The sequence below is a fragment of the Vombatus ursinus genome, unplaced genomic scaffold (assembly GCF_900497805.2).
Source record: "Vombatus ursinus unplaced genomic scaffold, bare-nosed wombat genome assembly UNPS02014820.1, whole genome shotgun sequence".
Lineage (NCBI taxonomy): Eukaryota > Metazoa > Chordata > Mammalia > Diprotodontia > Vombatidae > Vombatus > Vombatus ursinus.
In genome coordinates this window covers 12,007,610-12,021,693 of record NW_020954598.1, presented here as the reverse complement: position 1 = coordinate 12,021,693, position 14,084 = coordinate 12,007,610, and the positions used below count along the sequence as shown (strand labels likewise).

General features: G+C 38.2%; 1 protein-coding gene across 1 annotated transcript in view; it reads left to right on the top strand.

The window, feature by feature from the left end:
* SPATA48 (spermatogenesis associated 48) overlaps positions 1-13,729 on the top strand; it is a 92,639-nt gene extending 78,910 nt beyond the window's left edge. Inside the window, exons 9-10 of the mRNA XM_027837140.1 lie at positions 10,447-10,604; positions 12,922-13,729. Coding sequence (XP_027692941.1) covers positions 10,447-10,588 — 142 coding nt within the window. The 3' untranslated portion in view covers positions 10,589-10,604; positions 12,922-13,729. The remainder of the gene's footprint in view (positions 1-10,446; positions 10,605-12,921) is intronic.
* Positions 13,730-14,084: the final 355 nt, after the last annotated feature.

Sequence of the window (14,084 nt, the reverse complement as noted above, 5' to 3'; positions counted from 1 at the left end):
GAGGATACTAAAAACATCCATATATCAGGTGGGACATTTATAAATTCAAATTAACTCAGTACAGAAGAGGGCAATCAGGATGATGAAGATTCTTGAGTTGATCCTATATGTAAATCAACTGGAAGGAATGGGGATGGTTAACTAGGACAAGAGACGCCTGGGAAGGGAACAGGGGGAAATGATAGCTGTCTAAAATATATAGTATTTTAATTGTATCAAATAAGGTTTATACTTGTTCTGCTTGGCCCCATGGGCCAAATGGCAAAGGGCAAATTTAGGTTTGATATGAAGAAAAAAAAAACTTGTTAACAAATAAAGCTTTCCAAAAATGGAATAGGCCTCTTAGGAGGTAGTGGGTTTTCCTGTACTGGAGTTCTTTGAACCAAGGCTGGGTGACCATTTATTAGGCATGTTGTAGAGGGGATTATTTTTCAGGTATAGATTGGACTAGATGGCCACTGAGATCTCTTCTAATTTCAAAATTCTATGATTTTGTCCATAAACATTCATTTTGAAGTGGATGGGGAGAATATCTTCTCTCCCCCATTTGCCCCCTGGGATGACTGAAAGATTGTATTTTCTCCCTTTGTTGAATCAGGGAGCCATCTAAAGTGGAAAGGGTCATCCATCTTTAAAAAAGGGAAGCACAATTAGGGACATATTATAGATATGTTCAGGTGAGGTCTCAGGGGGTGTACCCATCAAAAGACTTGGAACTATCTTTTTGACCATATTTTCCTAGATAGCACAGTTCAGAAAATCACAGTGAAGTCATACTTCGTGTTGTTATCTTTTTTCTGCTCAAGGGAGCCGTTACAGCTATCTTATTTTCTTTATCAATAGGGGAAAGTGGACAGCTGAACTACATTAGCAGCTTTTAATACTTCAATATTTAAATTGCTTATTAATAATATTTCATGAGTACCTATGTATTTGGCACGGCACTAAATGCTCCACGATGTTAGTTAAAGAAAAGCAAGGCTCTTGCTTTCTAAGGGGCCCCACTATCTCTTCATCACTCTGGTTCAGAAGAATTGAAAGTGTACCTGAACTTAGATAAACCAGTACTTTTCCTGTTATGACAAAGTTGAGACAATAGAGAACAGAAGGCAAAGGCAAAACCCAACACAACAAAGATCTTCAGTTTTATGGTTTGAACTGTCAGTTTGCTGTAAATCCAAGTCTTCAAATGCCACCCATACCCACAAGGTGCAGCTATGTTTTTGTAGAGTTTACTTAAAGATGAATTAACTTCCAGGCAATAGGATTTGGGCATAACCTTTGAGAATTAAGCAAAACTGAATATTTTATTTATTTCATGTGAGGAAGACTTTTAAAAAAGAGACAAAACCAGCATTAAAATCAATCTTCTAGCTATAGTTTATGTTTGTTCTCAAAAAGAGAAATATTTACTATCATGTGATTGGCTTACTTAATAATCCATCCTTATGCCACTGGGAATTTAACAAGTCCAACAAAAATATTCAGTGGTTCTGACTCACCACTGTAAATCTTCATGGTGGAACCTCAGTCTTTGTCATTAATGAAGTATCCTATGGCATCTTGAAAATCAAACATTCCAAATTTATGGGTCATCTTCATTCTGATTTAACACATAGAGTTGTGCTACAAAAATAGAGAAAGTTCTTTGCCCTGATCAGACCATATCTGCAGTACTGGGCTCAGTCATGGATGTTACATGGAGGACATGGGCAGGACTGAGCATGCCCGAAAGAGACTGACAACAATGGGGAGAGAATTGGAGATCATTCTATATGAAGATTGGTTGAATCTTTTGCCTGGGGATCTTTTGCCTGAAAAGCAAAGAAAGTTGCAGAGAAGCAAATTTCAGCTAGATGTAAGGAAAATTTTCCTAACAATTCATAACACCATTACCCTGTTCTGTCTCCATAATCTCAAATTCTAACATTTCATTTTATGTTGATAAACTTTATTTATTGCTTTCATCTCTCCCTCAGGCCCATTTGTCTTGAACCAATTCTTCATCCTTACCATGACTTCCATTCCCTTTATCATTTCTGTTTTCTCTATCCATCATCTGTCTTTTGGTCTCAGGTTCTACTTTTCACAGTCTTGACCCTATTGCTTATTGGTTCAATTATACTCTTGAATCCCTTGCCCTCTAGTCCTACCTGGCAATCCTAAACATTGGATGACCTTTGCTTGCTTTGCTTCCCCTCTGATGTTACGATATGCCATTGGGATGTTATAAAACTGTGCTGACTAGGTCCATTACAAATTTACTCTACTTAAATAGAGAGACAGTGTGATGTGATGGATAAAGAACCAACCTGAAAGTTAGGAAGGCCTAGTAGCCAGTTCAGCCTCTAGTACATACTAACTTTATGATCATGGGTAAGTCAATTAACCTATGCTCCAGCTTCTGAGTAAGAGGTAGCCCTCTTCCTTGTCAAGCTAATCCCTCAGTTGCTTCCTTTATTTCATCTCCTCTTGTTTACTCCAGGCTCTTGTGTCAGGAATCATTTCTTCCTTCTCAGTCATCTTTAGTCTTTCTCTTTCTACCTGTTTCCTTCCCTAACATCTACAAATATAGCCAGGTTTCCCACATACTTAAAAAAACCCTCCTTTAACTCTGCCATCCCCTCAACCTGTTGGCCTGTATAGGAACTCCCCTCCCTTTCCCTGCCAATCTCCTAGAAAGATTTGTCTACTCTCCTTCATCTCCACTTCCTCACCACCTACACATTTATTTCTTATGCTGCTTTCTGACCCTACCACTCTACTAAAACTGTTCTCTCCAAGGTTTCCAAAGAACTCTTAACTATTGAATTCTTGACTTCTCTTTAATTTGAGGATATTAATTAGCCTCTACTCCTGCATATTTTCTTCACTCCTGGGTTTTGCAACACCACTCTCTTCTTACTTTTATGACCACTTCTTTTCATTTTTCTTTGATATTTCCTCATCCATCTCCTACCCCCCAAGCATGTTGTCCTCAAGAGTCTAGACTAAACCTTATTCTCATTTGACCCTCTGTCCCTTTGTGTTCACCACCTTCATATGTTCAATTATCAGTTTCATGTAGATAATTCCCAAATCTATGTAACCTAAATCTGTATCTATCTAGGAAGCTAGCTAGTTGTTGCTCTGTTTATCTCATCTCTGTCCTTAACTCTAGTCATCTATTGCTAACTGATAGCAGGATATCTCCACCGGGAGCTCCCATTGACATCTTAAACTCAGTGTGTCCAAAAGGAAATTATATTCTTTCCCTACTAAAATCACCCTTCCTCCAACTTCTGTTGAGGACACTACCATTCTTCAAGTCACCCAGGTTCACAATTTCAGAGTCATCTTTGACTCACCTTTCTCTATCACCCCACACAATCAATTGCCAAGTCTTATTGATTCTACCACCATAACATTGCTTCCATTTCTCCCTTACCTCCACTCATATCGTCACCAAACTTATTCAGGCCCTCATCTCTAATCTGGATTGTTGTAATAATTCCTAATGTATTTACTTCCATTCTCTCTTTGCCTGATACATCTTCCTTAAAGTTGCCAAAGTAATCTCACTAAGCTAAAAATCTGCCTTAATTAGCTAAAAAATCCCTTAATTAAAATCTTTCAGTGGCCCCCTATCATCTATGGGGAAAAGTATAAACTCAAAGATCCAGAATTTAAGGCCTTTCATAATCTGGCTCCAACTTCTCTTTCCAGCCTCATCTTACATTATTTTCCCTTACAGATTCTAAATTCCAGCTGAATTACTTTCCCAAACTCTGTTTTCCATCCCCTGCCTTTGTACATTTGTACACCCACTCATCCCATGCCTGAATACACTCCCTCTTCAGTTTCATTTCTCAGAATCCTTATCTTCCTTCAAGATTCAGCTTAGGTATTATCTTCTCAGTTCCTTTATTTCCTCCCATCCCAATTGTTACTGATATTTTTGCCTCTTCAAATTGTCTTCCATTTACTTCTCTGTGTCTATATCATATCCTCAAGACAAGAATTTTTCTTTTTTTGTGATTGTTTTTTAATTCCTTGGACTTAATACATTGACTAGAAGGCATTTAATAATAATTTGTTGAGTGGAATTGAACCCTAAGAGATGAATGATAAAGGTTACTATTGGACCCAACTATCCAAGCTGTCCACTCTCAGTTTTATAACTGTTAACATCTACTTCTTGATTTCTTACAGTGAGCTTGTTGAAAAACAGTGGTATTTTACAGAAATATAATACTTAATGAACTGTGAAAATACAGTTTAATGGAGAAAATCATCCTGCTTACACTGGGTTAGAATTCTCTAATCAAGAAACAGTGTATTGAATTTAAGTAGTCTCAAGTTTTCTGTGATGCAGGAGATAGTTAACTTTAACCTTTGACCTTCAAGAGTCAATTTCACCTGACCTTTACCATATAGCTAACGTTTATTTCCTTTTACAAGGCCATTCAGTGGTTTTTGTTTTGAGGTTTTTGTTCATTTTTTGAAAAAGTATCTCTAACTAAGGATTAAGCCCACAACTACCAATGGCAGGTAGATCACAAGAACCTAATGCACTTATTTTCTCCTAATTGTCTATTCAGCTTGATATATTTTTACTCTTATTGCTATGAAGATATACAGACTGGAGCCATTACAGATTTCTTCACCCTATTGTCAAATGAGACCTCACTGCTGCTCCATTTTCCTTTTATTCATCCTTTATTAACTTTCTACTGAATTCCTTTTAGTGGGGTGTTCCAAAATTTTTCCATAGCCTCAGAGCCCCAATCTCATTTCTACCTCCCCCAACACTCAATTCCTAATGTTACCTTATACTTTATTGAAATCAGTTCACCAAGGATTAAGTGTCTACTACGTTTTAGGCACTCTGCTAGGCTCTGCAGTGTAAAGGCAAAAATGAAAATAGTCCCTACTCTCAAGAAACTTATAGTCTTCTGGGAGTGGGAGAGCACATACACACAAATAAGTAAATGCAAAGTAATATGGGATCCCTAATAAATGGAGGAATCAGGAAACACCTCATGTAAGAGGCGGCTATGTAATCCAACCTATTTTTTCAGGCTTTTTCTAGAAGGCACACAGTACATACAGTGAATGAATGAATGAATGAATGAAGCACTTATTAAGATTTTACAATTTACAAAGCACTGTGCTAAGCACTGGGAGGCTTAAGCAAGACAAGGAGCCTCACTCAACTCTTCACTCTCACTCACCATCTATATCTCATAAGTCCTATCTCCTCAACATTTCTCATATGTGGACTCTCATCCAGACTATGAAGGAGCTCACATTTTAATGGAGGAGACAACTAGCAAGTTAGAAAAGTTTCAGCTGCAAGTCAGATGGAAAGATGCCATGGGCCTTAAGGGGCAGTAACAAAGTAGATGTGAATGCCTCTTCTCTAACCTTATTTCCCCTGATAAAACCGTATCAGATATTGCACCACTTGACAGTGCCAAAGATTTTGGTGGGAAGAACTAAATTAAATTTCTTGTTATTACTCCCAAACTCCCTTCCATTTCTCATCTCTGTGCCTTAGAACAGGTTGACCTCTAGGCCCATAGTTTCCTTCAGATCGTGACTCAACTACCACAGATGCCACCTTGACTACCTTGTATCTATTTTGTATCGAATTTGTATTTACTTATATATGTGCATGTTGTCTACCCCAATAGAATAGAAGTTCCCTGGGGACATGGGATGTTTCCTTCTTATTACTATATCCCCAATGCCTAGCACAGTTTTTGGAATGTAGTAGTTAATTAGTAAATGTTTACTAAGTGATTAAACAGGTGGAGGTGAGTGGAGAGATCATTAAAAGCATGGAATACAGAAGCATAGAGGCAAGAGATGCAATATCAAATAGAGTGTATGAGGGGAGAAATGTACATATAATCAGCCTAGAAAGATCAGTTGTAGATAGACAGAAATAGCTATTAAATACTAATTAGAAGACTTTGTATTTTATCCTGGAGACACTGGGGAGACCCTGAGGCTTTTAGATCATGGAAGTGACATGGTTAGTTCTGTGCCTTAGCAATATATCCAATTGGATGGGTGAAGGATGAAGGAAAGGAGGGGTGTGAATTCAGGGAAGCCAACTAAAAGGTTCTTGTCATTACAAGATCTAGATAATTTAGAATATCTACAATAATCTAGACAGGAGTTGGGTAATGGTCAGACTAGGGTAATGGTCATGTGAGTGGAACAAAGCAGACAGATCTAAGAAATGTTGAGGAGGTAGCACTTATTAGATGTAGGAGGTGAGTGACAGGGAAGAGTTGAGGATGACTCCAAAGGCTCAAATGCAAGTAGCTGTAGGATAGTCCCCTTGGCAAAAACAGAGATGTGGGGAAGATGGATGGGTTTAGGGTAAAAGATGAGTTCTTTTTTGGACAAGTTGAGTTTCAGAAAGATAGACATGGATAGATAGATAGATAGATAGATAGACAGATAGAAAGACAGATAGACTGAGCATCTATTAAGTGCTACTATATGCCAGGCCCTGTGCTAACTGTTGTGGATACAAAACACTAGCAAAAAGACAGTCCCAGCCTTAAAGAAGCTTACATTCTATGGGGAGAGACAACACATAAAGGGAAGGTAGAATAAAATGGGCACGTTATGGGACATAGTGATAGAACTGTGCAAGAGATGTCACATTGGTGATAGAAAAACTCAGAAGAGAGATGGTGGCTGGATATGTAGATTTCAGAGTCATCTGCAATGAGATGTTCGTTGACCCCATGAGAGCTGGTGAGGTCACCTAGAGAGAATATAGAGAAAAAGAGAGAGAGAGAGAGAGAGAGAGGGAGGGAGAGAGAGAGAGAGAGAGAGAGAGAGAGAGAGAGAGAGAGAGAGAGAGAGAGAGAGAGAGAGAGAGAGAGAGAGAGAAGGAGAGGGCCAAGGACAGAAGGAGCTTTCCAAGTAATTAGAGATTTTCAGTTAAGTGTTTGTGTATGGAAGTCATGCTACAAGGAGTCATGTATTCCTTACCAGATGGTCTTGTCTCTTTAGTAAAAGAGAAGGCATTTTTGCTGAGAGCAAGGGAGATAGGGATGAGATTGGAGTCTTGGAACAGTCATTGTGAGGAAAGTACCTCAGTATTTCAAGGAACTGTGATTTAGTCTGAGCAAGCACCTCTTTCACCAAGGTCTCCTGTAATGCCACCACAATTTAATAGACAGCTATGAAATTGCTGTGGTCCAAAAGTTCCTTACCCTACAGTCAACCTACAGAGTTTCTCTGATCTTAGGTAGCCTGTCTCTCTTATGACAAACCAATTACTCCTCACTGCGCTCATAATCAAAGCGAAGTCTTTCTGGCTTGGTATGACCCACCAGAGATTGCATTCCTTTGGCATAGAGTTTGAGAACTCGGGGAACTGGAACCATCTTGTTGAGGAATCACTGCTTGGAGAATAAGAAAAGCAATTGGGAGATTAATAAAAGATGCATCAGAAACAAAGGACCTGGGCTTAAATCCTGGCTCTAATCCTCAATCCCTATGTGACTTTGCACAAATCATTTCTCTTCTCTGGGCCTCCGTTTCCTTACCTGTAAAATAAGGGGGCTGCATATAATCACTTCTAAGATCCCTACCCACTCAAAATCTATGAGCCTACAATCTCCCAAAGCTGAACTATAAAAAGACTATTGTGTAGTCTCTGTAACGAATTGCTAATATTTGGGGAAGAAAAAAAGGCAATGTCTAAACCAAAGAAAATATACTCAAAGGAGAAGAGGTTGCTATGGACAAAACAAAATTCTTTTTGTCTGGAGCCCTTTAGGATAGAGAGGTAACACTTATTCTGGGTGGTATGGACGGTCTTCTCCCTGAAGACAGTGGACTCTAGTATGAGCGCCCAAGATTTCTTCTATTTTTTTCTTTTTTTTTTCTTTTTTCAGGCAATTAGGGTTAAGTGACTTGCCCAAGGTCACACAGCTAGTAAGTGTCAAGTGTTTGGTCTGAGGCCGGATTTGAACTCAGGTCCTCCTGACTTCAGGGCCAGTGCTCTACCCACTGCACCACCTAGCTGTCCCCCAAGATTTCTTCTAGCTCTATGATCCTGAACTAAGCAGGTGCCTGAATCATTTCTCCTGAAGGGGGTTATCACTAGGTATGATTCTCATCTGCTGATGTCTACTTACAGGCAATTAGTTAAAGCATAAAAAATTAATACATTTTTACATGATGTAATTGGAATGTCTATTTCAAAAAAGAAATAAGAAGCATATCTATTAGTGTCCAATAACTAATTCAATCTCTCCATATAAATGGAGTTAAAGTACATTTTAAAATTTTATTTTAAAAACATATACATAAAGACCCAGAAGGTAGTCTTTAAAAAGTGTTATCATTCAGTGCATGGATAGCTTTGTGATCTCATCAATGTGGATACTACTCTCTTCATCAGTGCAGGTTGGAAAACGTCCATGCATTCTCATATGGCATCTAGGTGGCAGAGCTCTGGGCCTGGAATCAGTGTGATTGTTGTTCAGTCATTTCAGTTGTATCTGACTCTTCATGACTCCATCTGAGGTTTTCTTGGCAAAGATATTGAAGTGGTTTGCCAGTTCCTTCTCCAGCTCATTTTACAGATGAGGAAACTGAGGCAAACAGGATTAAGGGACTTACCCAGGGTCACATAGTGAGTGTCTGAGGCCAGAATTAAACTCAGGAAGAGTTTTCCTGAGTCCAGGCCCTGCACTCTATTGCGCCACCTAGCAAAATCAGGAAGACCTGAGTTCAGCTCCAGACTCCAGACACTTACAAGCTTTGTGGCCCTGGGCAAGTCATTTAACCTCTGTTTGCCTCAGTTTCCTCAACTGTCAAATGAAGATAATAATATCACCAACCTTGCAAGGTTGTTTTGAGGATCAAATGAAATAATATTTCTAAAGCATTTAGCACAGTAAGTCACATATATATATATATATATATATATATATATATATATGTATGTATATATGTGTGTGTGTGTGTGTGTGTGTGTGTACGATTATTCCTTTCCCCTCCCTCCTTACCCCCATCCTATTCCTGTATACATTGTCCCATGGATCCTCCACTGAGTCTCTGCCGACAATTTTGTAGACCTTCCAACATTTTCTAGGTATCAATGCAGCACTCAGGCTGTCTATTATTCTTTACTCTCAATAAATAGCCAGCTCATCCTCTTTTCTCATTGTACGATGCCTAGGTGATATCCTTTATGCCATTTCTTGAATAAGAAATGAGACTATACAGCAGCCTATGAGTGCTCACTGTGTCATTTCCATTGTCTCTTGTCGCTTACATTGTCAATTGCAATTTTGATTCTTTGGAGATTGTGTTATTCTATAATTCACAGCTATGTATCATCAGAGAGACATTAAATGAAGGATTTGTAATTGTATGTCAAAGGTAGGATTTGAAACCAGGTCTTCATGACTCAAGCCCTTCCCTCCATCCATTACGCCATATTTCTTTTCTATGAGAGAACTCTGATACTAAATTTCCCAAATTCAACAGAATCCTAGAAGATAGGGACTTTCATACTTGCATGCTACCTTCTCTGAATGCTAACAATAAAACATTTTGGAATGCAGAATTTTCATGCCTTTTCTCAAAATTTGGACCCAAAAGGTCTAGGGCAAGCACAAATATCATGCATGCTAGCTTTATCTTCATTAGAATGATCATTAGAATCAAAACTTAACCCTGTAGGATTTATAATGGCTTATCTACTAGCTTCTTTATCTATACCACCACTTAAAAACATGAGAAAAAGGGATATTATTGCGATATTTATATTCACACCAAATACTTGTTACTCTCTCCCCTATTTTACTGGAGAGTAACCCCAGATTCTGTTTAAATGAAGCGGTGCATTTCGTTTACATTCTTCAGGACTGGGAAAGAAAAGGCTTAGCCCCTTTAAGAATCAAGAATCTATGGCCAGAACTTATATTATTTGCCATGTTGGTCAGTTAGAAGTAGCAGGGGCATTTTTAGAAGGTAAGTCTTAATGGAAAACACGTCTAAAAAGCCTGACCATTACTGATTAAGCAGATGGAAAAAGACATATATTTCATGTATCAAAGTGGAAAGTTCTATAAGGCAGTTAACAGTCATGTCTATTTTGCCTCTATCCTTGTATCCAAAAATAGAATGGGCTGCCCCATGACATAGTGAGCTCTCCATCACTGAAAGTCTTTAAATAAGAGGCTGTATGGTGATTCGTTAGGGATGTTCTACAAAGATCCACGATTTGTGTGCACAGGTTGGGATAGATGACTGAGAGCTCAAGCTAGAAGTACCCACATCTCCTGACTCTCAGTCCAATGTGCTCCCCATTGCATCACCCAGCTCCTCAAATATATATGAGCAATCCATGAGTGTATAATAGCTTCAAGACATAAGGATTTGTGGTCTCATATTTGTTAATGCTTTTTTTTCTCATTACAGCACCTTATGGGAAAGTAAGGAGGTGCCTAATTATCGTCACATGGGACCTTTATCAAAAATGGTAACTCTGGTGGACCCATGCAACTCTTTCAATGGGATGGTAAAGCAAACGGTGAAGTCATTTAAGACTCCTGCTCTATAAGTGGTTAAATGCCTCAGTAAGTGTATGCTCTGTACCAATAAAAAGTTACAGAAAAAAACTGTACATTATGCACATAGGTTTATCAATTTTAGCACTTCATTTCAACTCAACAAACATGTATCAAACACTCACTATTTACAGAACTGGGAGGTTTTTTTGTTGCTTCTTTTTTAAATGAGTGTTTTTTTTTTTCAAGGCTAAGCTCTTCTCATCCGTCCTGAATGGCTTAGACAGTCACCTGTCTGCCTGGAGTGGAGCACCAACTAATGCCATGTCTCACTAAATAGAAGTCTGAAGGCCTATAATCTCTTAAACAGAGGTTTCTAACCTTTGTTGTGTTATTTAGTTCTTTGGCAGTTTGGTTAAGCCTGTTGACTTCTCAAAATAATTTTTAAAAATTCATAATTAAAGAAAATTCCAAATTTCACTTAGGGGGTTAATGAACATAAAGATTGATTTTTTGCATCCAAGTTCACAGACCTCCTGAAATCTATCCATGAACTTCTTGGGGATCTATGAACCCTGGTTAAGAATCTTTGATTTAAAAGGAGCTAATGTAGAATGAGGGATTATAGAACAATGGAATATTAAAGCATTTAAAAACATTATTCTTGGAAGGGGTTCCTGGGCTTCCCCAGATTACTAAAGGAGTCCATCACACACACACACACACACACACACACACACACACACACACACACACAAATAATTAAGAAACTTTACCCTAAGTATTGGCTTAATATATGCATGACCTCAAAAGGTAATTTAATCTTGCTGAGCCTCAGTCTCTTCATCTGTAAAATGAGGTGATTACACCAGATTATCTCTAAGTTTCTATCCAACTTAAATGTTCTTTGAGTCAGGGGTTCATAAATAGACACTGCTTGGAAGAATCTCAGATAAACATGTTTGTTTTACGGATGAGAAGGTTGAAACCTATGAATGCAAAATGATTTGCCCAAGGTCACACACAGCCAGGTTCCTGGATCGCAGTCTAGTGCTCATGCCACTTACTATTCTAAAGTACCATTTCACCTTTCATTATAAGTCAGAATCCACTAAATTAAGAAAAGCAGAGTAGGTAGAGTGTTAGAGTAAGAAGACCTGACACTTGCTAGTTGGATGAGCCTAGAAAAGTCACTTAGCCTCTGCTTTAAAAATGCCATCATTTCTTGGTGGAGAAGATGTAGGAAACTTGGAATACTAGTGCATTGTTGATGGAGTTGTGAAATGATCCAACCATTCTGGAGAGCAATTTGGAATTATGCCCAAAGGGCTATAAAACTGTTCATAACCTTTTATCCAGCAATGTCGCTACTAGGTCTGTATCCCAAAGAGATCATAAAAAAGGGAGAAGGACCCACATGTACAAAAAAATGTAACAGCTCCTTTTGTTGTGGCAAAGAATTAGAATTTGAAGGGATGCCTATCAATTGGAGAAGGGCTGAACAAGTTTTAGTATATGAACGTGATGGAATACTATTGGGCTATAAGATAGGATGAGCAGATGGATTTTAGAAAAGACTTACATGAACTGATGCTGAATAAAGTGAGCAGAACCAAGAGAACATTATACACAGTAACAGCAACATTGTGCAATGATCAACTTTGATAGACTTAGCTCTTCGCAGTAGTGCAATGATCGAAGACAATTCCAAAAGGTGCATGATGGAAAATGCTAATCACATCCAGAGAAGGAACTATGGCTTCTGAATGCACATCAAAGCATACCATTTTCCCTTTTTTTTTTCTTTCTCGTGGTTTTTCCTTTTTCTTCTGATTCTTCTTTCACAACGTGACTAATGTGGAAATATGTTTAATATGATTATACGTATATAGCCTATATCAGATTGCTTGCAGTCTTGGGGAGGGAAGAGGGAAGGGAGGGAGGGAGAAAAAAAAATTGGAACTCAAAATCTTATAAAAGTGAATGTTGTGGGGTCAGCTAGGTGGCGCAATGGATAAAGCACCAGCCCTGGAGTCAGGAGGACCGGAGTTCAAATCCAGCCTCAGATACCTAATACTTACCAGCTGTGTGACCCTGGGCAAGTCATTTAACCCCCACTGCCTAGCCAAAAAAAAAAAAAAAGTGAATGCTGAAAACTATCTTTACATGTAATTGGAAAAAAAATAAAACACTTTTAAGTGTGGGGAGGGGGAACTCCATCATTTGCCTATTACTTCCAAGATCAAATATAAGCTCTTATTTGGCATTTAGAGCCCTTCACAAACAGGCTCCAACCAGGCTCTACCTTTCCATCCTTATTGCATTTTACTCCGTTCCAACATACTGTGGTCCAATCAAACTGGTCTTCTTGTTGCTCTTCATACAGGTCAATTTATCTCTTGCCTTCATTCCTTTGTCCTTCATGCCTGGAATGTACTCTCTTGCTGCCTCTGAGAATTCCTAGCTTCCTTCAAGATTCAGCTGAAATAAGGACCTTTCCTGATGCCATCAACCACTAGTCCCTTCACCTCCAAATCACATTGTCTATTTTGTATGTTACTACCATATATATGTGTTGACTCCCTTGGTGAGACTGTAAGCTTCTTCAGGTCAGGGACTGTTTTTGCTTTTGTTTTTGTACCCCCAATGAATAGTCCATAGTAAGCATTTAATAGTTTCTTATTAAATGAATGATAGCCCCAGTTTCCCAAAATTGTAAAAGGTAGATAATGTTCTTTGTAGTAAGTATATACTCCACATGATTGTTGAGAGGCTTGAATAATGTACGTAAAGCATTTTGCAAGCTTTAAGTTGATGTAGAAACTCATACTATTACCGTTTATTCTGAATAGCTGGAGCTAGTAAAGAAGAAAAGTAGACTTGACCAGCTCATTCCCAAGGAATTATGCAATACTATATTATGATTTTTTATGCTTCAAAATAAGAAGGGCCAAGATGGGTAAAATAAGTATATACACACAAGTGAAAACACACACACAGAGACAAGCCTCTATTTGAATAAGGGAATGCCCAATCTAAATTTGATTTTTTGTCTGGCTCCAAAGCATTCCGACCATAGTTAACACAGGCAAGGGCAAAAATTATATCTAGACAATAGTGTGTGAGTTTGCATCATTATACTAACAAAAAAAAGTTCACTTAAATGCAAAAATGTTTTCATGACTCACTGTAAGATGTACACATGCACAAATGACAATTTATACTTAGAATGTTCAGAAAAGAAAATTTAATTGTAGTCAAGATCATTCTTCTTAGGAATTCTATTATTTTTAAAATGAGAACTATTCACCATTTGTTTTAAACAAATCTTGCCGGTAGATTAATTCTGTTCTTCGCTAAATGTAAATGTATTTTCTCTATATGGAGTTTGATGCTGTTGTCACAGCAAATAATCATGCAACTTAGCAGAAAGGCCTTCAGGAGCAATACTGTTCCTTTATTTGATACATTTGCACATCCCTTATTACTGGTGGTATAGGCTAGGCTAGCAATAACTGTTGTCAGAGCAACTCCTCTCTGTCCCCATCC